The 27,380-nt window shown below is 35.7% G+C and overlaps 2 protein-coding genes across 2 annotated transcripts in view; one reads left to right on the top strand and one right to left on the bottom strand.

The window, feature by feature from the left end:
- piezo1 (piezo-type mechanosensitive ion channel component 1) overlaps window positions 1-27,380 on the bottom strand; it is a 119,484-nt gene that overhangs the window by 8,636 nt on the left and 83,468 nt on the right. Inside the window, exons 16-44 of the mRNA XM_051115327.1 lie at window positions 27,067-27,225; window positions 25,772-25,878; window positions 25,470-25,633; window positions 25,101-25,277; window positions 23,772-23,897; window positions 22,597-22,797; window positions 21,177-21,381; window positions 19,210-19,314; window positions 18,441-18,597; window positions 16,308-16,551; window positions 16,095-16,191; window positions 15,018-15,183; window positions 14,345-14,434; window positions 14,181-14,257; window positions 11,719-11,796; window positions 11,395-11,495; window positions 11,198-11,309; window positions 11,004-11,084; window positions 9,554-9,738; window positions 9,363-9,478; window positions 7,580-7,744; window positions 7,033-7,291; window positions 5,215-5,403; window positions 4,563-4,878; window positions 4,295-4,412; window positions 1,757-1,904; window positions 1,328-1,542; window positions 1,024-1,182; window positions 756-903 (exon numbers count right to left, since the gene is read on the bottom strand). Of these exons, the coding sequence (XP_050971284.1) occupies window positions 756-903; window positions 1,024-1,182; window positions 1,328-1,542; window positions 1,757-1,904; window positions 4,295-4,412; window positions 4,563-4,878; window positions 5,215-5,403; window positions 7,033-7,291; window positions 7,580-7,744; window positions 9,363-9,478; window positions 9,554-9,738; window positions 11,004-11,084; window positions 11,198-11,309; window positions 11,395-11,495; window positions 11,719-11,796; window positions 14,181-14,257; window positions 14,345-14,434; window positions 15,018-15,183; window positions 16,095-16,191; window positions 16,308-16,551; window positions 18,441-18,597; window positions 19,210-19,314; window positions 21,177-21,381; window positions 22,597-22,797; window positions 23,772-23,897; window positions 25,101-25,277; window positions 25,470-25,633; window positions 25,772-25,878; window positions 27,067-27,225 (4,465 nt within the window). The remainder of the gene's footprint in view (window positions 1-755; window positions 904-1,023; window positions 1,183-1,327; window positions 1,543-1,756; window positions 1,905-4,294; window positions 4,413-4,562; window positions 4,879-5,214; window positions 5,404-7,032; window positions 7,292-7,579; window positions 7,745-9,362; window positions 9,479-9,553; window positions 9,739-11,003; window positions 11,085-11,197; window positions 11,310-11,394; window positions 11,496-11,718; window positions 11,797-14,180; window positions 14,258-14,344; window positions 14,435-15,017; window positions 15,184-16,094; window positions 16,192-16,307; window positions 16,552-18,440; window positions 18,598-19,209; window positions 19,315-21,176; window positions 21,382-22,596; window positions 22,798-23,771; window positions 23,898-25,100; window positions 25,278-25,469; window positions 25,634-25,771; window positions 25,879-27,066; window positions 27,226-27,380) is intronic.
- Window positions 14,992-27,380, top strand: part of LOC127168555 (uncharacterized) — a 280,503-nt gene continuing 268,114 nt past the window's right edge. The window contains exon 1 of the mRNA XM_051115511.1: window positions 14,992-14,995. The gene's annotated coding sequence lies outside the window, so the exon portion shown is untranslated. The remainder of the gene's footprint in view (window positions 14,996-27,380) is intronic.

Genomic DNA, 27,380 nt, shown 5'->3' with positions numbered 1-27,380 from the left:
GTTGGCAAAAAAGTGTCAGCTTTCACTTAAATATGCCATTAAAGTTCATTAATAACTGAAAATACAATATAAGATACTATGGAAGCCCATTTCCGCCACTGAATAAAAAATAAAAAAGGTAATTGCGACTTTTTATCTCACTATTCTGACTTTTTTCTCACAATTTAAAGTTTACATCTCGCAATTCAGACTTTTTTTCTCAGAACTGTGAGATATAAACGCACAGCTGCGACTTATAAAGTCACATTCGTGGGATATAAACTCACAATTGCAGAATTGCAATTCTGACTTTTTTTCTCGCAATTGCGACTTTTTATCTCGCAACTCTGACTTTTTTTTCTCATAATTGCGAGATATAGACTCGCAATTGCAAGTTATAAAGTCCAGTTTTGAGGAGAAAAAGGACTGATATGTTCACAATTTAGTTTATATCACAATTCTGACTTAATTTCTCAGAATTTCAAGTTTATATCACACAATTTTGACTTCATTTCTCAGAAAAGTCAGAATTGTGAGATATATATCTATATTTTATTCAGTGATACAGATATTTACTGCTAGGTTAGTTCTTTTTTATTGTAGTTTATTAAACATATCTATTTAGCTTTTGTAATGGGACACTGATTTATATTCTATGTCTAGAAATGTCAATCTAGGATCTTATGACCATATATACACCTGAATGACAAATGAAAAACTAATCCAAAATTTGAGGTATAGTGACATTTTTTTGCATTCGAAAGAGGACCTGCTACCTTTTCTGTCTCTCGGCTGCACTTAATGATGAAGATATTAGCGTAGATGTCCTCCACGCACATCCAGTTGGAGAGAGACAAGGTCGTATCCGTCCAAACCCAGTCCATCACTGCTCGAAGCTCAACTAAAAATGGAACAAGGCGGAACCTAAGGAAACAAACAAATTAGTTACATTCAAGCCTAATCCAAAAAGAGTGGCTATTATATTATCCTATTATCAAATAAACCTTTGAAAAAGACATTGGAAAATGAAAAGGAAGTGCCCACCCTTGGAATAGGAAGAGGTTGAGGTGATTGAATTTCTTGGTGAGGAAGTTTCCAAGGATTCGTGTAGGATAGCCACAACGGATCTGATACGCTGACAAAGTGAAGTAGATGCACTTGAAAAAATACCAAAGCTGGGCCACTGAGTTATGATTGAACATCCTGTGAAAATAAAGGAAATGATATACTCCTTAAGAAATATCTCATTTGTCTTTGATCATCAAAGATCACAAAAGTCAAAGATCATCTATGAACCTTCTTCCATTCTCAAACTGTATCTGAACACAGGTGGAGAAGCGTCCCTTACCTCTCAGTGACAGCAGGAAGGATGAAAAACATCCACAGGTGGATACCGAAAACCAGTATAACCTGGAAGATGAGCTTTCCCAAGATGCTCTTCCGCAAGTAAAGTGCGCGGTCAATAATCATGGTGCTGAACTGAATGAGGAGCATGACTAGAAACGCCTCAGGGACCTGGTCCTCAGACAGAGAGGAGGCTATATCTGCTGCCGCCGAGTGTTTCTGAGACAGAGCAAACAATTCACATTCAAACTGGTTCAAAGTCAACAAGTCTGTATCCTAAATGTAGTTGTGTGTTATTATTTCCATTTAGGCTGGTTAGAATTTTTTACTTTAGGGTTGGTTCCAAATCATGCCAATTATGCAATTCCAAAAGCAATTCTGTAGGCATTCTTTAAAGTTTTTTGGCTAAAGATGCAAGGTTTCCTGTACTCACTCCAAAAGCCCAGAAACCGAAGACGATGATGATAAAATCCACTACATCAGTAAGGAACATAAGAGCGTAGACATCAGTAGCCGCCCGATACTCTGCATGAAGAATGTTTTGGAAGAATCCACAGGTTGGCTTATATACATTCTTCACTCTGCACAGATGAAAACACACCACAAGATAAAATGAACAGCAGTCAAACCCAAAATAACACATTAATTCACATCATGAATTCCACTCTGTGAATTACAGTGTTGGGGAGTAACTAGTTACATGTAATTACGTAATTTAATTACAAAATAAATGTAACTGTAATTAGTTACAGTTACTGAGAAAAAATGTGTAATTTAATTAAAGTTACTTTTGAAAATGTTAATGATTACAAAGGGGATTACATCTGAATATTTTTTTTTACACTCACCCACATACAGATTTAATTGATTTTTCCAAAATTGCATTGACTGCTCTAAAATGAGACACCAGTGTTTCTGGAGTTTAGGACACAGAATAGGACACATTGTCGCCTTAGAATTGTAAGGTTCTATCTGACATTTTTGTTAAAATTGAGTTATTCCCATATTCTTATTCAGTGACAACTTATTTACATTATGTGATGTTTCTTTTGTAAAGGGCCTTTTTTTAGAAAACAAAAATGGTTCTATCTACAGAAGTCTATGGAATGTAAAAACTTTGAAGCTCAATATCTCAAAAGTGCTCAGAATGCAGATAGAACCTTATAATTCTAAGGTGACAACATGCTTATTCTTAACTGTTTTATTACCTATTTGGGTTTATGCATATACTTTATTTTTTTAAGATACATTTTTTTCCCCCAAGGCATTGTTAGATGCCAGTGTTTCCTGTCATATTTATGCAAACTTTTGATTTCAAAACCAGTATCATAGCTATTAAACTATTTCTTGTTATGATTTCAAATCTGTATTTAACCTCAGAATAATAAGTAAATTAAAGTAAATGAGAGATGTTAAGTCTGAATTTGTGATGGTTGTGCTTTAAATTAAATTATTACATGGCTCTGTGGAATGCTTGATTCTGATTGGTCAGTCATGAAATTCCAAGGTATGTTATTCCCCAATAACAACTGGTAAAAGCCAGTAACTCATCCGGGCAACTTAAGTCGGAACTATACACTTGATAGTTTTTCTTGGTGGAAGCTTTGCGTTTGGTTAGCTAATAAAATATTAAAACTCAGTTCAATATTATGTGTATAATTTCTTAATTCTGTCAACTTGCCACTTGCTAGCAGCTGATTTCTTCATGGAAGCTTTGCCTTCAGATATTTCAACTCATACCAGTGTTTCGTGTCTAATTATTTACTTTTGTGGCAAGCAGCTGTGTAATAAGTCAGATAATATACATCCACCCATTTGTTATTGCAAAAAAAAATTTTATATTATCCCTTACTTATTATAATCTTAATTCAAGTGATAAAGAATTTTTTTTAAGTCTGACAGTAAAAGTGTTGAGTGCTACTGTAAGGTTAACTCTGCCTGGTTCACATGTTTCAAAATGATTAACAGTTGCAAATATGAGAAATTTTGAAAAGTAATCAAAAAGTAATCAAATGTAATACATTACATTACTTTTATAAAGTAGTTGAAAAGTTACACTACTTATTACATTTTTTAAATATAGTAACTTGTAATCTGTAACCTATTACATTTCCAAAGTAACCTTCCCAACACTGGTGAATTAACAGACAGCTGGTGATATGACATTACATTAATATGTGCTTCATAATATATCAATATTAATATTATTATACTTTAAGTTTAGTATATGAGTAATCAAAATATACATTGTATATTTTGTATATGTGATATTTTGCAATGTTTTATTAAACTTTTTCCCCCTTCATCTGCACTGGATACAACTATTTTCTTATCTTGCAGACAGTTTGGATTTTGGTGGAATAAAATAATGATAACTTTACAGTAAGGTTCTATTTGTTAAAATTAGTCAACTACATTAGCTAACATGAAGTAACAATGAAAAATACTTCTGAAGCTTTTATTATTCTCAATTTCAACATTTACTAATATATATATATATATTATGATCAAAAGTTGTCTTTGTTAATATTATTTAATGGACTTGAGGTAACAGCATTTTTAACAAAGATACTAACTACTGTAACAAATGTATTGTTTATTAACATTAGTTACTTAGTTAAGTTAGATAACTAATGGGACCTTACTGTAAAGTGTTACCAAAATATCTGTGTATGCGCTGACTAATGCCAAAGTACTTTGTCTTCCCATAGGTTTGCTCTGAACAGGAATCTATTTTTTCAAAAATATTAATGTGGTAAAACTTTATGCATTTAATTAACTTTACTAACTGAAAATCTGTGATATCTATTTGCAATAAACAGCAAAACTAGTTCAACTAGATCATTTATGATCATTAGATGATCTAGACGATTTATCATGCCTGGCAGACCATCCAAAAACTAGACTTTGAGATGCTGCTATGATCTAGTATTTTCTTGCTGTCTTGAGACACAAACAACAAGAATCTTACATGGATAAGAAAAGTCCTTTGAATTTTCCTCCAATAGCATTCAATAGTTTTTTACTGGTGTCCTCGCTGTGTTTCTTTGACTTCTTCTTCTTCTTTTTGGGTTCTTTCTGTTTAGTGTCTGTGAAAAGATTGTTTATAATATTTTTCAAAATAGCACTACATACAGCAGGTACAGTTTCAGGTAACTCAGTACAATTTTAGAGACATAATTTAGGTATTTTGGTATATTAAATGTATATATACTGTAAATCATTTTTTTCCAACAGACCTTTTTCTGACTGTTTTTTCTTGCGGAAGCGAAGGAAAAGACTCTTTTTCTTTCCATCCTCCTTCACTGTATCAAGGGTTTCTGTGGTATCTGTTTGTATGTTGGGCTCTGGGTCAGTCTGTATTTCAGCATCGTTTGGTGTTTCTGTCGATGGTGTCACTGGCAGCACCTCCGTATCGGGTTCTGGCTGTGCTCGGCTGTCCTCTTCATCTGAGAGTTGAAAGACTTTCTCGTCTCTTTCATTCTTGTTCTTCTCATCAGATGAAAGATTGCTCTTCTCTTCCAGAGGGCCCTTTTGGTCCCAGAGACCATAACGCTGAGAGAGGCAAAGGGAAAAAGAAGTATATCATGAACAAACTAGATGCTAAATCATAATATTAGAAAAATGGTGTTTGTAGATTGTAAGTCTTCACAGAAACTACGTCGTTATGGTACCATAAGATTGATTACGAATTCCATGTAGAAAGCACCCTGATGTGTCAACACTGGATTTTCTTTTTAAACTAGGCATGCAAAGTTATCTCCCACACCAATTCAATACTTCTGAATTCTTCTGAAAGATTTTGAATGCTTTTAACTCTGATTCTAAGGTAAGCATCTGAAGAGTTCAGCTAGTCTAGGCTTGTTTTTTTGAGTAGGCTAGACTGAATACCTGGAGAAGTGACCGGTGAAAGAAGAGAACCAACAGCTGAAGCAAATCATAGCGTATGTAGTTGTCAGTTTTCTCCAGTCCCAGGATGCGTGGAGGGAAGAATGGCTTGTCCTCATTTAACTTCAGCTCATACTCACTATTCCATGGGAAGAAGCCAAACTGAAACAGGTATTTGACCACCACCATGACCTGTGGGGAAACACAACAGGCCAGAGACACACAACAGGTTATTACTGATCCACCCACAACTGTTTTGCAAAGTTTTAAAGCTTTGTTTTACTGTATATAGAAAAACATTTTCTGCTGAAAAACAACAGGCCATACCACCTTAAAGGATTAGTTCACATCCAGAACAAAAATTTACAGATCATTTACTCACCCCCATGTCATCCAAGATGTTCATGTCTTTTTTTTTTAGCCATAAAGAATTGTGTTTTTTGAGGAAAACATTTCAGGATTTCTCTCCATATAGTGGACTTCTATGGTGCCGGTGAGTTTGAACTTCCAAAAGCTTCAAAGGGCTCTAAACGATCCCAGCAAAGGAAGAAGGGTCTTATCTAGTGAAACGATTGGTTATTTTCTTTAAAAAAACAAACAAACAAAAAAACAATTTATATTCTTGTTTAGCTCTGTGATGTGCATGCATGCTGTGCACTCTGGTTCAGTACAAGGTATGTCGAAAAAAATCCCATCTCATATTCTCCTCTAACTTCAAAATCATCCTACATTGCTGCAGACGTACCGACCCAGTGTTTACAAAGTGAAGGTCAAATGCCCTTTACAAAAAAAGGTAAAACAGTGATGTTGGACTATTCTAAAGTTGGAGGAGATGGGAGTTTTTTGACATAACTGTCTTGACCTGAAGTGCATAGAGCACGCATGCGCATCGCAGAGCTAGACAAGATGAGCATTTGTGGTTAAAAATGTATAAATTGTACTTTTTTTTGTTTTTTCCAATTGTTTTGCCAGATAAGACTCAGCTGGAATCATTTAGAGCCCTTTGAAGTCGCATTTAAACTGCATTTTCACAGGCACCATAAAAGTCCACTATATGGAGAAAATTCCTGAAATGTTTTCCTCAAAAAATAATTTCTTTACGACTGAAGAAAAGAGAAATTAACATCTTGGATGACAAGCGGGTGAGTAAACTATCTGTAAATATTTGTTCTAGAAGTGAACTAATCCTTTAACCCTATAAAGCCTATACTAGGCTAATTTTTGATCAGATTTTTAAAATATTGATTAGAAGGTGCTCCTAAAATTTTGACTGTGCTCCTAAAAAGAAAAGTAAGCGTAGAGACCTGAAATGGTCAACCACCTTCACCAGCAGTTATTAAACCAGCTAGTTATTAAATCTAACCCTCCCAAATATGATTTGTCAATAGAACAAAAATAAAGGTTAAAATGTTCTTTCCTATTTTCTCTTTTTTTTTTGGCATTTCTGCAAAAAAAAATTCTGGATAGGACAATGGAGATATGGCAGGAAGCAAGTGTGAGAGAGAAAGGGGAGGGGATCGGAAATGGTCCAGTAGCTGCGATTCGACCTCGGGACACCCAAAGTGCAACTATATGTCGGCGTGCTGCCCACAAGGCTATCAACGCCGACAAAATGTTTAGTTTTTGAAGGTAGCTAAAATAGTGTTTTATACTTTATAAAATAAAACTACATATCATGTAAAAAGCATCAACGTGAACAGAATATAATGACCATATAATGAGCATTATATTAACATTTTAATTATTATTTTTTATCATCTAAAACATATCTGAATCAAATCCCAAAGTAAATGTTACAAAGGCATTGTCTATTCTTCCCACCTCTGTATAGATGATGGCCGTCATCCAAAACCTCTTGGAAGGTCGTGGCACAGACAGCATTGCCCAGAGAAAGACGAGAATTGGCAGCACCAGCGAGATGACAGAGGCTGTCACCAGGTTATTAAGCACGATAATGAAATAACAGACCAGCTCAGAGTGGGCCGCCAGAACATTATAGAGCGCAAAGAGCAGCTTCAGCAGTCGGTTCTGAGACGAGTAGAACTCACGACTCTGTATCAACTCCTCAACAATGAACGGCCTGAAACAGAGAATACAAAGACAATAACTAAACGGCAAAAAACAAAACATTTAATGCTGAACTTAGACATTTATTTTGCTTTTAATGATACAAAACAGTGCATTAATGCAAAAATTCCAATTAAAATTAGATTAAAATGTTTTTCTAAAGCACTTTAAAAACATCAGAGAATGCCAAAGTGCTGTACAGTATACTATTTCTAACTCTAGACATGTTTTCTTAAGTTTCACTCTTTAATAATGGCAGTAATCATGCAGTCATGTCATATAAAGCAGCTGAAAGCAGCACCTTTCTGAGAGCAGTTCACTTGCAGTTCTGGAACGCCGAGGGTGGTGGGTGTGTTGGCTGTAAAAAGGTTCTGTATCAAGCTCTAATGTGAGTTCAGAGGATAGAGTTGTGCTGCTGAAGTCACGGGCCTTTGGAAAACCACCTAGTGTTTCCAGCTCAACCACACTGCAAAACAAATGGGACGTTTGGTCGTAACTGACAGAAACAAAATATATAAAAAAGACATGGCCTCCTGTGGCATTCCGCTGGATATCCCACACTGAAATATCATTGGTCCAAAATCCTTTCCTACTTAAACATCAAGTACTGTACTGTACATTCTAATTAGCTGTGATTGTTGTGTCGCAAACATTTTTTGCTCTCATTACAGACATGTCATGTCATGTCTGGTCAGAACACAGCATTACAATCACCATCAATCATAAAAAAATATCTAATTGAACATCCAAAAGAAAATGTTTTACATTTTTATATGACACAGCTTTTTAAAAAGACTAAGACCACCTAGAAAAGCTGTGATTTAAAACCTAATTTAAAATAGGAAATAATCAGAAAGTTTTATGATTTTGCAAAGTTTAAAATGTATATTACGACATCACTGCAAAAAAGGCTCATTCTTTCTTAGTGTTTTTCTCTCGTTTCTAGTCAAAATATCTAAAAATTCTTAAATTAAGATGCATTTACAAGATAAGCAAAATACTAAAAAAAGGTACTATTTTACTTACCCCACTGGCAGATAAGTTTACTTCATTTAAGCAAAATGCACTTAATTTAGTTTTTTTTCCTCTGGAAACAAGACTAAATATTTCACATCATTTTACTTATCTAGTACAGTTTTATGCAAAAGTTTGGGCACCCCTTGCAGAATCTGTGAAAATGTGAATAATTTTAACAAATTAAGAGATCATACAAAATGCATGTATTTTTTTTTATTTAGTACTGTCCTGAGTAAGATATTTTACATAAAAGATGTTAACATATAGTCCACAAGACAAAAAAAAGCTGAAATTATTAAAATGCATCTATCTTTTCCATCTTTTCACACTGAGGACAACTGAGGGACTCAAACACAACTATTAAATAAGATTCAAACATTCACTGATGCTCCAGAAGGAAACACAATGCATTAAGAGCCGGGGGATGAAATCTTTTTGAATTTGAAGATCAAGGTAAATTGTACTTAATTTGCTTTCCGGGAAACAATGCAAGTATCTTCTGTTGCTTTTAAAGGGCACTACTAAAAGGAAAAAATATATATATTTCAACAAAATAAGAAAAATTTGGACATCTTCATCCTGTTCAAAAGTTTTCACACCCCGGCTTTTAATGCATCATGTTTCCTTCCTTATTCACATTTTTCACAGATTCTACAAGGGGTTCCCAAACTTTTGCATAAAACTGTAAATGCATCTCGATTTAAGAATTTTTAGATATTTTGACTTGAAACAAGACAAAAATACTTAAGAAATAGTAAGATAAGCCTTTTTTGCAGTGATCATTCTAATATACTGATTTAGTTCTTAATTATTGATTATTATTTGTGCTCCGTTATTAATTGTTTTTTTTATTAACAGTTTTTGTGTACAGTGAAGAAGAAATATTCTGGAAAAAGATCCTTGAAAATTACGAGGTCACAAGCCAATTAGGTAAACTGGTGAATTTGACCATGTCACAATAACAAAAAGTCCTATAACAAAACATCATTTTTTGACACTTTCTTTTTTCTTTTTGTTTATGTACACATCTATGTACGAAAACTGCCTGCTGGGCAGGTCAGACTCACTTGACGTTACTGTTGAAGCGAACATTGTCTGTGTCAGTTTCATCAAGACATGTCTCAACGGTGAGATTCTCACTGTCCTGCGATATCTGATCATCAGTGGGCTCTCTGGAGGGTCTCTGTGGATGGCACAAAATTTGTAAGAACAATGCCAATAACACATTGGGAAATGTGTTTTCGAGTGAGTTGCCCACCTGGCTGATGTTGTGAATGAAGAGGTAGCGCTCCTCAGAGAGGACCACAGATGTGTCTACATACTGCTTGGTGAGCAAGTTCAGCCACATAGTGAATCCGTCCACCATGGCCAGGAAAAGCACCCAAAGGAACTTCAGTATGTCCAGAATCCGCTGTACTATATCACTGCCAGTGGCCTGAGATGCTGTGAAATCAGAATGATGCAGTGGGATGTCATGTGAAATTCACGGCACTCTTAAAAATGAACAAAATCCTTTCTTCCAAATATACCTGAAACTGATTAAAATGTAGAATCTTACACATAGACTACAGAAAGCAAGGTAATGTGCCTCAACTTGACCATTTCAGTACACTTTTAGCACTCAGACAGGTATGTTCTATGCAATTGTTTTGATAGAGGGCTACAAGAAATTCCAATTTCAACATTATTTCTTCTTCAGACATTGTTCTTTATATAAAATAAATTTCAGCTGTATACAAAGTGACCAGCATTTGGTTTTTGACCACTAAAAATGGGTAGTATTCAACAATCATGGGACATGGAGCCACACTGAGATCCCCATATCTCTGGGACTGAACGATGTAAGTCCTTGAAAATTAACATTCCAAAAGAAAAGTTTATTAACTATTAACTAGAATCTAAGATTATATTGTAACATCCTTAAGACTTCTTGAGTTATAGTCACGCAAACTTTAGAAAAATAATATTTATGACACTCAGATATGTTCAATGTAGTTTTCTTGACAAAAAGAAATGAGATGTATCTCTAGTTTCAACATTATTTGTTCTTCAGACATTCCTCTTTAAAAGAAAAGTCATCATATTTTTGCCAACTGACCCACATTTGGTTTTTGACCACTGAAAATGTGTAAAATTTAACAATTTACTGCTAGAGCCATACTGAAATACCAATATCTCTAGAACCAAATCTCATAGGACATTAAAAATAAAGATGCCAAAAGGAAAGTTTGTTAAGACCCATTATCTAAAGAGGCATTAAGATATATTTACTACTTCTTGAGTTGCAGGCATGCAAACTTTGGAGAAAAAAAACGTGCAAATGCTGTTTCCCCATTTTTTGAATGGTCACTATTGGCACATAATGCAACAAAGATTACTAAATTCAACAGATTTTACTAGCAGACCTACCAATCTCTGTGTAAAAATAACATTATGATGATGCCATCTTTCAGTCATTTTTACCCCCCTGTAATTAGACTCTGAATCTCAGGTGAAAGTTGCCATTTTGACCCCCTCTACAAAACAGTGGGTTGGTTACCCAGTAAATATTCATCCACAACATTTAAGATTTTGGCTTTCATCACTCTACATGTCTATCTTTCCTCAGAAAAAAAATATTAGCAAAATGTAACATTTTTGAAATTTGGCTGATTTGACAGAACAACCCTATTTATTTTACATTTATTCCTCATCCAGAGCTTACTTACCCACATCCTCTCCTTCTTCTTGAATCTCCTCCACTTCTTTGGAATTACCATCAAAAACTGCTTCACCCTCGTCAGCATCATCTGACAACCACAGAGAGAAGCATTGTAATATGATGAAGTCTGCAGCTGACTGTTTTGTTTCTTCATACATGTATTATACTGCATGTTTCATATGCATATATGTCATGTTTAACCTGTAGCCTGAGAGGTTTGTTGTTTCTTTGCTTCCTCTCTCTGCTCTCTCTGCCTCTGTTGACGGTCTTTCAGGGCGTCTTTTGCACTGGTGACCCAAGCCTGGTATGCCAGCTGTGGAAATACTTATCCCTATAAAAACTGTCTTACCAAACATAGACCAGACCACAGAGAACTAACTCAATATAAAGCGTGTCACCTGAAAGGCAGTCTGTTTACGAGGTTTCTTTTCCTCCTCAATGGATTCTTCTTCCTCTCCGCTGTCAGATTCAAACATGTAGTATTCCCCAGAATGCAACACTAAAACAAAAATACACACTCATACTTAAACTCTGACAGCAATGTTGCATTCTGAATTGTGTGCTTTCTTTCCTGAAAATGTGTTTAAACCCCTACATGACCCCTAACAATTATTTTATTCTCAAAGCAACATTTTAATTTTTAAATTAAAAAAATTCTTTTTTACAGAACATTTAAAGCTTGATGTTCTGTAGGATAGTATAGTAGCTGATGGTGAGTATACCAGTCGCATGGTCTATCCAAGGATACTGCCACCTTTTGGACTTCGATTTGGACCTCTCCTTCTTCTGTTCTTTGGAGTCTGTCATTTAAAACACATATGTAAGGGATGTACGGTATGAATGAAGCAGTGACACAACTGCACACTCACAAGTAGCTCTGCACAGAACTTGCATGTACAGAAAACCCTCCTGATTTTCATGAAAGTCACTCACAAAGCACTAAACATCCCCTTCCTCTTGCATTTTTTTTATTTAAAGAATACACCAAATAAAAAAAAAAAGCTATCATCATTTTTTCACAATGCCCTTAACATACCCTTTCCGTTTGTTTATTAAAAAACTATGCCAAATAACAACAAAAAAATCTGTTATAATTATCTCATTCCAAATCTTTTCTGTGAAACACACAAGAAGTTTTAAAGAAGTTCACACTGTTCTTCAATACAACGACAGTGTTAATTTAAAATTCACTAATTCACAGTCTTGAAAGCGATGCACTAAGCTTGAATACTGCAAAGTGTAAATGAGATTTGAAAGCGATGGCGGATGAAAAGAATGTCATATAGATTGTATCAACATGAGGGTGAGTGATAGTGACAGAATTTTTAATACAGTCATGGCCAAAAATATCGGCACCCTTGCAATTCTGTCAGAAAATGCAACCCTTCTATCAGAAAATTGTTGCAGTTGGAAATGTTTTGGTACTCATGTTTATTTTTTTTTGTTTGCATTAGAACAACACAAAAAAACAGAGAAGAAAAGCTGATACAATTCCACACAGAACCCAAAAAATGCACTGGACAAAATTATTGGCACCCTTAACTTAATATTTGGTAGCACCCCCTTTGGAAAAAATAACTGAAATCAACCTGTAACCATAAATGAGTTTCTTACACCTCTCTACTGGAGTTTTGGACCACTCTTCTTTTGCAAACTGCTCCAGGTCATTCAGATTCAAAGGATGCCTCTTTGAGATCTCTCCACAGGTGTTCTATGGGATTCAGTTGGCCATTTCAGAACTCTCCAGCATTTTGTTTGTAACCATTTCTAAATGCTTTTTGAAGTTTGTTTCGGGTCACTGTCCTGCTGGAAGACCCATGACCTCTGGTGAAGACGCAGCTTTCTGACACTGGCCACTACATGGCGTCCCAAAATTCTTTGGTAATCATCAGATTTCATGATACTGCTTACACAGTCAAGGCATCCAGTGCCAGAAGCAGAAAAGCAACCCCAAAACATCTTCGAACTTCCACCATGTTTGACTGTAGGGACTGTGTTCTTTTCTTTGAAGGCCTCATTTCTCATTTCTGTAAACAGTGCCGTGATGTCCTTTATCAAAAAGCTCTGCTTTTGTCTCATCTGTCCACAGTACATTCTCCCAGAAGGATTGTGGTTTTGTCACATAAGTTTTGGCAAAGTCCAGTCTTGCTTTTTTATGCCTTTGTGTCAGCAGTGGTGTCCTCCTGGGTCTCCTACCATAGCGTCCCTTTTCGATGGATAGTGCGAGCTGACACTGTTGTACCCTGTGTCTGCAGATTAGCTTGAATCTGTTTGGAAGTTAATCAGGGTTCTTTATCCACCATTCAAACATTTGTTGTAATTAAGGCCCAGCACTGCAGTGCGAAAACAATCCTTCTATTTAAATTGCTCTGTTTATTATTATTTTTCATTAATTTCGCTCTTCCGTCCACGTCCAGGGAGGTTAGCTACAGTGCCATGGGCTGTAAACCCATGATGATATTGCACACAGTGGACACAGGAACATTAAGATCTCTGGAGGTGGACTTGTAACTTTGAGATTGTCCATGTTTTTTCCACTATTTTTTCTCTCAAATCCACAGACAACTCTTTACACTTCTTACTTTTCTCCATGCTCAGTGTGACACACAACACAAAACGTTGTGTCAACTTTTCTCCATTTTAACTGGTTGCAAGTGTGATTACTATATTGCCCGCACCGGTTACTTGCCACAGGTGTCTCTAAATACAAATTACAGGAGCATCACATGCTTGAAAAGCAATTATTTCTTGCTATTTTGACAAGGTGCCAATACTTTTGTCCAGTCCATTTTTGAGTTCTGTGTGAAATATTATCAAGTTTAACTTTTCTTTTTTTGTGTGTTGTTGCAGTGTAAACAAAAACAATAAGCATGTGAATACCAAAACATTTGCAATTGGAACAATTTTCTGAGAGAAGTGTTGCATTTTCTGACAGAATTGCACTGGTGCCGATGTTGATGGCTGTATGTGGGTAAAAGCATTTTAAATATTCTTGCTAATTTGATAATGCTTTTAGCTACCTATACGAGTATAATACACTGTTTAATGCACTTTACCATATTAAAATCAATTCTAGAGAATTCCACAGATTTTTGCACACAATCGGAGGCACATTAATTAAGCATAGTTATTTCAAACCACAGCTCAAAGTAAAATCAATTTTTAAATGGTAATGCATTTGTACCTGATGGCTGCTCCTCTGTATCTGTATTTTTACGTCCTTCTTTATACTTCTGCTGTTTGTCACGTATGCGTTTCATCCTGAGGAAACATAAAGATTAAACACTTGACTAGCCTAGACTACACTTTTTTTTTTGGATGGCAAAAAAGGACAAAATCTTAACTTACGATTCCTTTAGCTGCAGAATTGATTTCTTCTCTGCCTGCTGATAGAAATGCATGTTCTTTATAATGCTGGCTCGGAACAGCTCAAAACCCCTAAAGTGCACACACACACACACACACACACACACACACACAAACATACATGAAAAATCAGGCAAGAAAGTTAACTTTATGTGTAAGAAATTCCTTGAGTTATTCACAAAACCAATGCTTTTTGTTGTATTCAACCACTCAACTTTAAAATTTGAAATGTTGAACTTCATACTTTGCAACACAAGTGCAACAGAATGGCAGTTAAAGTTAGACTTCAGGATGGAAACCTTTGAATTCAGCTTGACCTAGATGCATTTAAGATGCCAAACAAACATGGTAGCCTCCAGGGAGACGTTCACAGGTAAAGATAAACATTCAAGCTAAAAGAATAATTTCATAACAATAACTAATAATAATATATTATTTGCACAGATGGTCAAATTCACTTCTCTGTAAACAATCGATCACTGCTAGCATTGACATTTTGTTTCTTTATACATCAACTTTGGAGAAGCTCCTGCAGACAGCAGGAGACTAGGGTCATAAGCCATATATTTCAAGTAGGAATCTCTCACACCTCACTTTGAATGGAATGTATGAACTAACTGCCCCTTCCGATCTGTCCAGCAGGGGGCGCACTTACCGAGAGGCCTGTCGTGCTGTTGCTTGAAGATCTGCAGATACGTGCAAGAAGTAAAAACTGAGGAAGACTCTCCTTTGTAGCAGGAGGAAGAAGAAACAGATGCTGTCCCAGATGATGCCAGCCTCTTCCACAGGCAGAGAACAGTCTTTATCACACACTGTGGATGCTGAGGAAGAAACACATACACATAAAAATTATTGCATCTGACTGCGACTACCTAGCAATACAAGAAAAAAGTTGTACTCTTAATATAAATCCTAATATCTCACACAGTACATTAAATTTACGTCAAGTAAATTTAACTTGTGTTCTGACTGGTCAATTACCACACTAAGCAGGCATATATTTTTAGCCATGAGAACAGAACCACACTTCTATGTCTCTCTAAACACTCTGCACTCTCTTCTTATATTAACACAATTTAAAATAGTTTTGGGGATAGTTCACCCAAAATTGAAATATCTGTCATTAATTACTCACCCTCATGTCGTTCCAAACCTGTAAGACCTTCATTCAACTCATCAAATTAAGACATTTTTGATGAAATCTGAGGGATTTCTGAGCCTACATAGACACGTTCAAAGCCCAGAAAGATAGTAAGGATATTGTTAAAAAAGTCCATGTGGCATCAGTGGTTCAGCCGTAATGTTATGAAACTACAGGAATACGTTTTGTGCTCAAAGAAAGCAAAAATAAACTTATTCAACAATTTCTTTTCTTCTGTGACAGTCTTCAACTTAGAAAATATCTTAATCTGTGTTCCGAAGATGTACAAAGGTCTTACAGGTTTGGAATGAGTAATTAATGATAGAAGTAATTGATGTTAATGTTAGAATAGTGAGAATAGCGAGTAATTAATGATTGAATTTTCATTTTTGGGTGAACTGTACCTTTAATTGCCACCATCTTGTGGGATTTGTTTTTCTTTATTACAGACAAAAACAATGAATTTTGTAGTTTTTATTTAAAATAATAAACAATATACTTTGACGACAAAGATAAGGGTGAAGTGCATTGTGGGTAAGAATTTTTGGGCACCACTGCCCTAGGACAGCCCAGCAGTAGTGTAAAACTTACAGTCATAGTAGCCTTTGACTGTGCACACCAGACTGAAGAGCTGAATTACCCAGCAGAAGTTCTTCTGCATCTCCAACACAAACACACAGGCCAGGATCTAACACAAGAACAGGGCTGTTGTAAGAAAGTTGTTGTCTTTGTAGCTGTTTGCACATTACATGGTTTAGGATCAGTCAGTGTAGTTAACTACTCAATGAAAGACTGCTCACTCACAGACAGGATGTTCTTGGAAATGATCACAGCCACATTGTACATGATCAGACAGTCCCACATGACCAGACGTGTACGTGATGGCTTGATCAGCAGCCGTGTGCCAAAGAGCAGGAAGAAGAAGCAGGCCATAAGATAACCCAATCCGAACACACTAATCCGCGTTGCTCCGGTCACAAACACCACCGACAGCACAAACCAAAACATATAGCGGAAAACCAGCACCTTTGCCATGTCCAGATAGGACCTTCAATACACAGAGAGAGACATACAGATTAATGAAGCAAATAGTTGTTAGACATTGTAAAATATAACAGTCTAGTTGTTGTAGAGTAATTGTTACAATTAAAGGATTAGTTCACTTCCAGAACAAATATTTACAGATAATTTACTCACCCCTTTGTCATCAAAGATGTTCATGTCTTTCTTTCTTCAGTAAAGAAATTATGTTTCTTGAGGAAAACATTTCAGGAATTATCTCCATATAGTGGACTTCAATGGTGCCCGCAAGTTTGAACTTCCAAAATGCAGTTTAAATGCAGCTTTAAATGGCTCTAAATGATCCCAGCCGAGGAAGAAGGGTCTTATCTAGCGAAACGATCTGTCATTTTCCCGATCTTCCATCTCGTTTTCTTTTTCAACTTCAAAATCGCCCTATATCGCTGTTTTACCTTTTTCCGTGAAGGCCGTTTCATCTTCTTTGCATGTTCACTTTATAAACACTGTGTCTGTACTTCTGCAGTGATGTAGGATGATTTTAAAGTTGGGGAAGAAAACGAGATAGGAGTTTTTCAACATACTGTCTTAAACCAGAAAAAACAGAGTTCACGCAGAAGAAGCATGCAAAGAAGATCAAACAGCCTTTATGGAAAAAAAAAGGTTATAACAGCTATGTAGGACGATTTTGAAGTTGAAGAAGAAAACGAGATGGGAGTTTTTTGACATTTCGACCTGGATTACACAGACTACGCATGCACATCTCAGAGATGAGACAAGACGAAATTGTCAATTTGTTTAGAAAATGACATATTGTTTCACTAGGTAAGACCCTTCTTCCTCGGCTGGGATCGTTTAGAGTCATTTGAAGCTATATTTTAAACTGCATTTTGGAAGTTCAAACTTGGGGGCACCCAAGATAATTTCTGAAATGTTTTCCTCAAGAAACATAATTTCTTATCGACTGAAGAAAGTAGGACATGAACATCTTGGATTACAAGGGGGTGAGTAAATTATCTGTAAATATTTGTTCTGGAAGTAAACTAATCCTTTAATTATCTACAAAACAGTTATTCATTATTCATCATTGTTTATAAAAGCAATAAGCCATATTAAATATGAATTATGTATGTAAATATTAACATGAAATATTAATCCATCCAACATCCAAGATGTAGATTAATTGTTTCTTCATTGAATTTGGAGAAATTTAGCATTACATCACTTGCTCACCAACGGATGCTCTGCAGTGAATGGGTGCCGTCAGAATGAGAATTCAAACAGCTGATAAAAACATCCTATTTTGACTCCAGTCCATCAATTAGCATTGTAATAAATAATAAATTATTAATGCTTGTAATAAATCCATAAAGATGTTTTTAACTTCAAACCATTGCTTCTTGCTAAAATCTAAGTTCTCTATCTGTAACATTGCTTTTTCCAGTGAAAAAGTTGTTGTCGGAATCAGGAGACAAATATGCACAGATCAAGCACCATTTACAAGCAAAAACAGTTTAAAACAGTTCTAAATTAATAGAGTATGTCACTGGATCTTGTTCTGAGAAGACAAAAGGGGACAGACTTTTTTACTGAAGGAAGCATTATTACGGATTTTAGCCAGAAGCAACAGTTTTAAGTTGAAAGACCTTAATGAAGGGTTTCTTTCTAGAACACACACAGCTTTTCCCTTCACAAGATGTAAACTGATGAACTGGTTTCATGTAGATTACTTGTGGATTACTGTGATATTTTTATCAGCTGTTTGGACTCATTCTGACAGCACCCATTTACCACAGAGGAAAAACTGAGGATGAGTACATTTTCTGAACTGTTCCCTTAAAGCTCTTTTTGCACTAGACCTATAACAAGTTAAGCTGTTTTAATTTCTCATGCTTTACTAAAGTACACACAATGTGTTACCTGCAGTTGATGAAGTTTGGTGCTGGGTTAAAGGGCATATCCTCCATGGGGTCAGGGTTGTCTTTGTTCTCTCCTCCCATGACCATCCAGTCTTCCTTTTTCTCATTTTCAAACACAGTCCACTGCTGGGAGGCACACATCAGCAAAAGGAAGTCCGCTGCAACAGATCATTTTGTGAACATTTGATGTATTTTGGAGGGACCTCAGAATTCACAAATCACTAATGGTAAATAACTAGAAGAATAACAGTGCAGTAACAGTGAAACTACTTGCGTTACAAGATTAAAGTTATATGATAAAAGTGACCATTTTGCAACATTAAGAAGCATTTTTGAACAGCTGGAAAAGTTAGAAAAGGCTGGCATTGTTAAAAAGGGTGTGCCTACCCCTATGTTAAAAATAATGTCAATTTGACCCTAAAACAATGTTTACAGCCTCACCAAAAATGAATTCAAGTTACTGTATTAGACAACAAACTGTTTTGGTGGTCTTTTGGTGGTAAAACAACAAATATACTGTTAAAAATTAAGACTAATAGCTTTGATAGTTGACTGAAAAGGCATTGTTCTTAAAAAAAAAAAAAAAGTCTAGAACAATTTGTTAGCAAATGTCACTTGGTTTTATATTTTATAGTCTAATGTAATGACAGTCCTACATTTTTTTAAAGGGGCTCAAGTGTCCATATACATTTTGAGGCCACTATAGGTAGGATAACGGGTGAGTAATTATATCCCTGTTCTGTTGGTTGTTCAGTTGAAGTGTCACTTACATATGAGGTTCCTGGAGTTGGGGATGGTGTAGAAGTCAGGTAAGTAGATCCATTTAACCAGAGCTGAATGGATAGTTACAGAGGTTCTCCATCTCCAAGGGTAATCTATAGTCATGTGAAACAGGTCGGGTTACTAGAGTCAGGTCACTTACCAAGTACTTGTACTAATATTAAGCAGCATAGACACCCTTATGAAAATTAACCATGGTTTTACTACAAAAAGGTTACTACAGTTAAACCATGGTAACCACAGATTAACCATGGTATATGTATTAAAACTGTGGTTATACAAATGGTATTTGATATGCAAAAAAAAATAAATAAATAAACAACAACAACAAAAAAAGTTTCTTACACTTTTACTACAATAAAACTTGGTTCATTTTCATAAGGGCACACATGATATATTCTAGTAATTAATCTGTGGTAATTGTTGGTGATTGTACACATACATCAGACAGCTGTTGCATCATGTTTTGCTGTTACATAACATGATTATGATGTAGGGTTAGCCTAAACTAGGCTAAGGTGGAGTTTAGCTGGCTGACTAACACTGGTTTTAGGTCAAATAAAGTCAAGTCAAATTTATTTGTTTAGTGCTTTTCACAACACACGGCTTCAGAGCTTTACACAAAAACATCATATTGATGTTTATAATGTCTTAACGCCTTATTGTTACATTCAGCAGGGTGAAAATAGCCTCATGGGCAGTGCACCGACATATACCGCTGTTGCACTTCCCATCCCAATCTCTCTCTCTCACTTTGCTTCCTGTCTACATACTGTCCTATGAAAATAAACATCTGGCAAACAGCAAAAATTCAGATAAAGTTGGACATGCTAATGTACCTAATTTTACATATTTTATATAAAGAGCTGGGCGATAATGTAATTACATTTTGCAATTAAAAAAAAAAAAAAAAAATAGGCATTTACTAACATTTATAAATCTCTTTATGTGAGTGTGGATTATTACTGTATACATGTAAAAATTTGAAATACATCCAAACCTTATGCAGAGTTGTGCAATAACAACACACGCACACACACATATACATATACACATAATTTTGACCCATACAATGTATTTTTGGCTATTGCTACAAATATACCCCAGCGACTTAAGACTGGTTTTGTGTTCCAGAGTCACATATATCAAGCATTTAAGATTTTCTGTGTAGTATATATCACTTTAGGTAAGTGCACTGAATGTATCTCTATAATATGTGACCCTGGACAGCAAAACCAGTAGCCAACAACACATTACATGTGTCAAAATGATCAATTATACTTTTATTCCCAAAATCATGAGGATATTAAATAGAGATCATGTTCCATTAAGTTTTTTTTTGTAAATTTCCTACCATAAATATATCAATGTATATTACTAAGAACTTAATTCGGACAACTTTAAAGGCGAGTTTCTCAATATTTATATTTTTTTTTTTTTTTGCATCCTCAGATTCCAGATTTTCAAATAACTGTAACTTAGAGAGAGAGAGAGAGAGAGAAAGCTGTGTAAAAATATATAGAGTTTATATTTTGCAACAATATAATAAAGTTGAAATTTCCTATACGGTATGTCACTTAATGTGAGTGTACTGCGTGTATCCAAGTAAGGCTCTAAATATAGTAGTTGTATAATTTGTTATTAATAATAATTTGTTAAATAAATTGAGTTAGAGAGGTTTTGGACACTCATTAAGCAGGGGAAGTTGAGAGACCAGCAGCTCAACAGCTTCAACTCAGCTGTTAAAAACAGTTCATCTTTTAAAATGTGTCTCAAGAGCCTTGAGTTCTATTCTGTTTCATTGCCAGATTTTGATCCTTTTTAAACCAAGAACCCTTGTGTAAATGTCCAAAACAAAACAAGGCTGCACAACCAATATATTAATTTAATGTTAGACAAAAATGATTGCTGTTACAGTGATACATCACTATTGTTTTGAATAGAGTGGCAGACTCACCTATACAGAGGGCTGGAGGAATGCCCACACACAGAACATACTGGTATATCATAAAGACAACCAGAAACAGGCAGTATTTTGACCAGATCTTCGCTATGGCTGCTCTGCGCCGCTGCACCATGATGGCCACCAACCAACAGCCGTGGACAATGACTACGAAGTTCATACGCTGGCCAATAACATTCACAGTCATGAGGAAGCAGATCTAGAGGTGAAAGTGATGCACAAGTTATCATTAGATTTAATATGCGTGCTTCGATAGCAACTGATATTGGAGTCAATCTATAATTAGGGGTACATGTTATGTCCATGGACTCTATTATCAATTTTACCAACTTTTCACTTCAAGCAATGATCACTGAAAAACTGAAAAAGTTATGATGAAAAGTTTTTATCTTAAAGAAAGTTTTCTCTTTTTCTTCTAATGTGTCCTGTCAACTGTGTTACTTTGTCAACTGTGTTATGTGTGGTTTTTATGTCATATATCTTTTAAATCTGAACTAAACCATCAGACAAAAAGATAGGGATATCTCTGGAAATGGAAGTCTTGGGTAAGGATGGTGAATAACACTAAATTTAGCATATTGTGGATTTATGTTAAAGAAAAGTTCCATCCTTCAGAACACCCATTATGAAGCTTCAAATTCATATTTTCAAAACGGTTAGACAGATAACTTTAAAAAAATCTGGTGAACAGACTCAAAAACCTTCAAACAAATGTGTTATCAAACATGTGGTACTTCATTCATGTTTCATTTGACACAGCATTTGTCCGTAACACAGTTGAAACAATAATGAATCAAATGTTAATTTTCATTAAAATATTTAAAAAGTCATTAGAGCTTAATCTTGCCAAATCATTAATTTAGCACATTAAGGGGATATAATATTCAACCACCTAGTTTATGTATCAAAAAAGAACACTGATTTCCTGACTTTTTGGCTGACATGAAATGTACCCCTAAATATAGAATGACTCATTTGTGTGTATAACCAGGAGTGCCCAAACTCGATCCTGGAGAGCCTGCAAGTGTCCTGCAGAGTTTAGCTCCAGCTTGACTCAAGACACCTGCCGAGAAGTTTCTAGTATGTCTAGTAAGAGCTTAATTTTTTAACTTGGGCTTGGAGGGCCGGTGTCCGACAGAGTGTAGCGCCAACCCCAATTAGACACACCATTAGCTCAGGTGTGTCTAATTGGGGTTGGCGCTACACTCTGTCGGACACCGGCCCTCCAAGACCAAGTTTGAGCACCGCTGGTGTATACACACACAAACACACACTACTAGATAAACTAAATTTCTCATTACAGTAATGCACCATGATCCTTTAGGACTGATTTCAGATGATTTTGATTGAAAATGATTGCAGAATTTCCAATAGCATGTTTATATGATCATTTTGGATTATGTGGATGTCATACTTCAAGGCCAAACTTGTAAAAGCTATAGTTGAGCAGGTATTTGATACAGTGGAGGAGACCCTTGTCCAGCGTGTCACGTGTGGCCTGAGGAAAGATGACTGGAATTGGGGGAGGTGAGCGCTGTAGTTGTCTGTAGTGATGAATTTGGTGCCGGTACACTGTTGCCTCAAACACCAGCAGCATCAGGACGAGCAGATGATCCTAATAGAACAGAACACAGAGCCAGTGTGCAACTTACTAAAACTGTAACCGTAGACGATGTAAAACAAATAAAGATGTGTCACAATAAGATACAAAAATATGCATACTTCTTGTGAGCATGTAACTCATCTCCAGGCTCACAGGCTTTATTTAGTATGGAATACTACAAAGTACACAAAGTACTGTTTACTCAAACTGTAGTGTACAACATTGTTGTCATTTGACCTCATGACCTTGCATGTTAAGTTTAGCAACAAGTTTTTTAATTAAACTCCAAAATTAAGGTCAACTTCTGACCAATTAATTTCCTTGAACTTTTCCGGGTTTTTTTTCCTCAATCGTTTTGAAATTGAGATTTTACTTATCATAGCATAACTATGAAAACATATGGGTCATTCTATAATTGCGGTACATCTCATGTCCATAAAGTATATTTTTAATATATTTTCATCAGTATAAAACCCCAATGCTTAATTTTCAAGTACACAATTCTATTTTTCCCAATCACACTACTATACGTTGAAATTTAGTTTTGTTTATGAAAATATATGTCTAAACATACCATATGCTCAGTAGTTCTAGGCTTCCATGTTGAGTATAGGCCCAACACACTTAAAATGTCAACTAAGTTACCTGTCAACTGTGTTACCCAGTAAAGGTAACATGGTGGACAGTAGCAAACATAGATGGTATTTTATGCACATATCACCTTTATTTATATAGCACTTTATACAATCTAGATTGTTTCAAAGCAGCTATGTAAGGTCATGTTTGGGGTTTTGGGAAACAGGAAAACTTTTTTCTTCACATTGTCAAATTCTAAATGTACCCCTAATTATAGAATGACCCACAGAGTCATGTTAAAAATACCACGCTAAAATAATACTAAAAAAAGCCAAATGTGGAGATATTTCCAGCTCACATATCGTAAGTATTTAACTTTTGTTTGTTTAAATGGTAAATGTGTATCACACCTTGGTGTAACCGAGGACAGTATCATCTTTCCTGACACCAAACCAGTTGGCTGGGTCCACAGGTGCTTTATACAGGGTGGAGTTCATCCATTCCTCCTTTTCTAGACTGGTTTCATTGCCCAGTGGCTACAATACAGAGAAAAAAGTAGTAAACAATGTGGCCTAAACCAGCAAGTTTCCAGCATAAAGCTATTTTTCTGTCATCACTGAAAGCGAAATGTACCAACATAATATTTTGTTACTACATCATGTTGAATCTGTTCAGGACGCTTCACATTTACTGAATGGAAAGAAACAAACGGGCAAAAACCCAAGGAACATTTCAAGTCCTCTAGACATGTTTTAGGCCGCAAGGCAAAATCCTGTCAGCAGAATAGACTAATTACTCTGAAGAGGAAAGTTTGGCCATTTATATGGCGATAAACACAAGGCTTTAAACAACCAACCTGAGGAATAGCCGTAGCGTTTGTAAATCACCTGAGGAAAACAATTCATTCTTTTCCCAAACATCCATAAAACGCAAGACTAAACACATCAACTTCATCCACGCTTGAGGGTATTTGTTTAATTAGTGCTAAGTTTATGAGACCAGCAGGGTGCCGAGACATGTTGCTGTTATTAATCTTGGTACACGTGTGGGAGGAAGTGAGTAGTTGGTGCTTTTTCATGCAGAAATCATAATAATATGTTTTCCTGAGTAGTTCCATTTGGCAAAAAAAGGAGTCCCAATTATGTGACACTGCACGACAAAACCAGTCGTAAGTTGCACAAGAATATTTGTAGCAATAGCCAACAATACGTTGTATAGGTCAAAATTATACATTTTTCTTGTTCCATGAAGATATTTTGTAAATTTCCTACTGTAAATATACCAAAACTTGATTAGTAATATGAATTGCTAAGAACTTAATTTGGAAATTATTTTGGATATATTTTGATTTTTTTCCCCCAAAATTTTCAAATAGTTGTATTTCAACCAAATATTGTCCTATCCTAACAACACCTCAATGGAAAGCTTATTTATTCAGCTTTCATATGATTTATAAATCTCAGTTTTAAAAAATGGACCCTTATGACCGGTTTTGTGGTCCAGGGTCACATATATCTGATAGATACAAAATGTGAACTGTGATTCTGAAAATGTCTGAAAATTAACACCACACCTCCCCTCAATAAATAAGTAAACAAAATATTTTTAAATCTAATTTTGACTTTTTCATATCATACAAGCAATATGTATGTGATGCTTACCTTAGAAAACACGTTTTAACTAACAGTGCATAAAATTTGTGTGTTTGTAAGCATGCGTGTTTGGGTGTCCTGTCCCACCTGAGTGCAGTTGTTGGAGTAGTCCGGAGGGTGGACGACCCTGAGCTGGTACAGCATCTTGCAGATGATAATGACACAAACCCAGATGGTGGAGAGACAGGAGGCCATAGCTCTGAAACGGCCGTAAGGCATGGCAACACTCCACAGCACCACCAGGACCAAGTTCATTGCAGATGGCTATGAATTAGGGGGAAAACAAGAAGGAAAATACAAGGGAAGTGAAGTGTGAAACACTGACATATTATCACCTCATAACAAGATAGGCAGAAGCAGATGGTAGTTTCTCTGGCACGCAGAGAGGCTATATAAATAACTGCAGGTTATGAAAACGACATAATGAAATGGCCTAAATATGAAAAGTGTGCAGACCTCCAATAGCGCCACCCAGACAAGAAAAAATGCCACAATTTTGACAATGTGCAGCTCCAATACTCTCCAAATGAAACTCTGGACATGGGTCAAGGTGTCAGAGAACTTCCTAGACAGAACCATTAGTCTGTCCATGACCAGTCCCCACTTGCTGGGTATCGCCTCTGAAAACAGAGTAAGAATGCACACTACAATTAGGAATGTGTATGTTGGCATCCATGTGGGTATTGGCCAATATCAAGAATAAAATTCCTTTTTTTTTTGAGCTACACCAGCACAGAAGCAGCATGTATTACTCTCACCGTCAACTTCTGATGGATCACCACCCTGCTCTGTAATGAGTTCTTCCTCCTCAAATCTTACTTCCTCTGTGGATCGAACCAAATCTGGATTATCTATACCCCTCTTCCTGTGGGGAAGGCAACAACAGCACTGTTAGTGATAATCAGAAAAATTCAATAGAAAAGTCATATATCTTAAATGTCTCAAATATTTTTCACAGAAAGCAATGTGATTAAATGAAGAAATAAAAAGCAATAAATAGCAATAGAGGCTATTTGCACTTAATTTGAATTATAATTTTAATTCAAATTATTAAACGGATGCCACCTTACTGGGACAATAAAGCCCTCCATACACCTACCCTAGCCTTACCCAATACTTTATTTTCAACTTTTGATTATTTCCTTCATTTTTATTGAAAATAAATGCCTTTCCGATGTGATATGAGATTTGAAAAGGAAGAAAAAAAAGCTTGGGTCCGAACCTGGGTCGATCAAAAACACTTTGGTATGACTCTCTGCACCACTGGAGCTGACAATTGACAGCTGTCTTTTGTATTGTTCCAATCACACATTAGTGGGCAGAGTTAGTGCAAATGGCCTCTGCCAACAAGGTAGGCTATTTGCACTTAGTGTATATAGACACTAAAAAATTTATATACTATAATATTATTTCTTTAACTATACTCAGCATTATTGAGTTTTTGAATAATTTACTAATAATATGCCTGGGTAACACTTTATTTTACAGTATTTCCTTGTTGTACATTACATGTACACTTACTATAGTATTATCAACCTATTATGCATAATCATTGTACATGTAACTAACCCTAAACCAAAGCCTGTGTGTAGTGGCTTAAACCGTAAAATTAAACTTGACTTCAAAATAGCAAGATATTAATTTCAGAAATGTTTCTAGGGCCTAGCTCTGCTATTTTATTTTTGCATGCAGAATAAAAAGAATACAAGCAATACTAATGCATCACTAACAATAATGCACTAAAAATAATGCAACACTAATAATATACCAAATTAACGTGGAATTTGCGTGTGGACTACACTACAGCGCTGCAGTCTGTACAGACTGTACTGTTTTTCTGATCTCGTTTTTTTTTTTTAAATCCTACAGAACATAATGAAAGAGTTATGATAAAAATTTAAACAAATGTTTATAAATAGCATTCAGAAATAATGGTGTTAAAAATGTAACATAGGGTAACTTGTACAGTTCAAAATAATTAATGCCTTTTCGAACAAGCATTTTATTTTGGTAAAACAAACTAGTCTAGAATATGTGTCAATATATCTCATGCCTGCGAATGGGAGTGACATTCTCCAGATCTGTGATCTTCATGAAGGGCTTATGGAAGTAGTGAAGCTGTAGAATACAGGCCAACAGGAAGAAACCTGGGATCAGAATACTGGTGAAGAGCTCAGATAGTTTAAAAGTCTCCAGTCCCATGTCAGCCAACCTAGAGACGGAGAGTCACATTCAATTATGACAAAAATATACCTAAAAAAGAATTCCAACATCACTTACTCACCCATATACTGTAACATTCCAAACCCAAATGACTTTCCATAAAACACAAAACAAGAAGTTTTTATTACAGCAGCTTTTCCCCCT

This window comes from Labeo rohita, chromosome 7, assembly GCF_022985175.1.
Source record: "Labeo rohita strain BAU-BD-2019 chromosome 7, IGBB_LRoh.1.0, whole genome shotgun sequence".
Lineage (NCBI taxonomy): Eukaryota > Metazoa > Chordata > Actinopteri > Cypriniformes > Cyprinidae > Labeo > Labeo rohita.
Note: the sequence above shows the minus strand (reverse complement) of the source record. Positions and strands in the feature narration are given on the sequence as shown.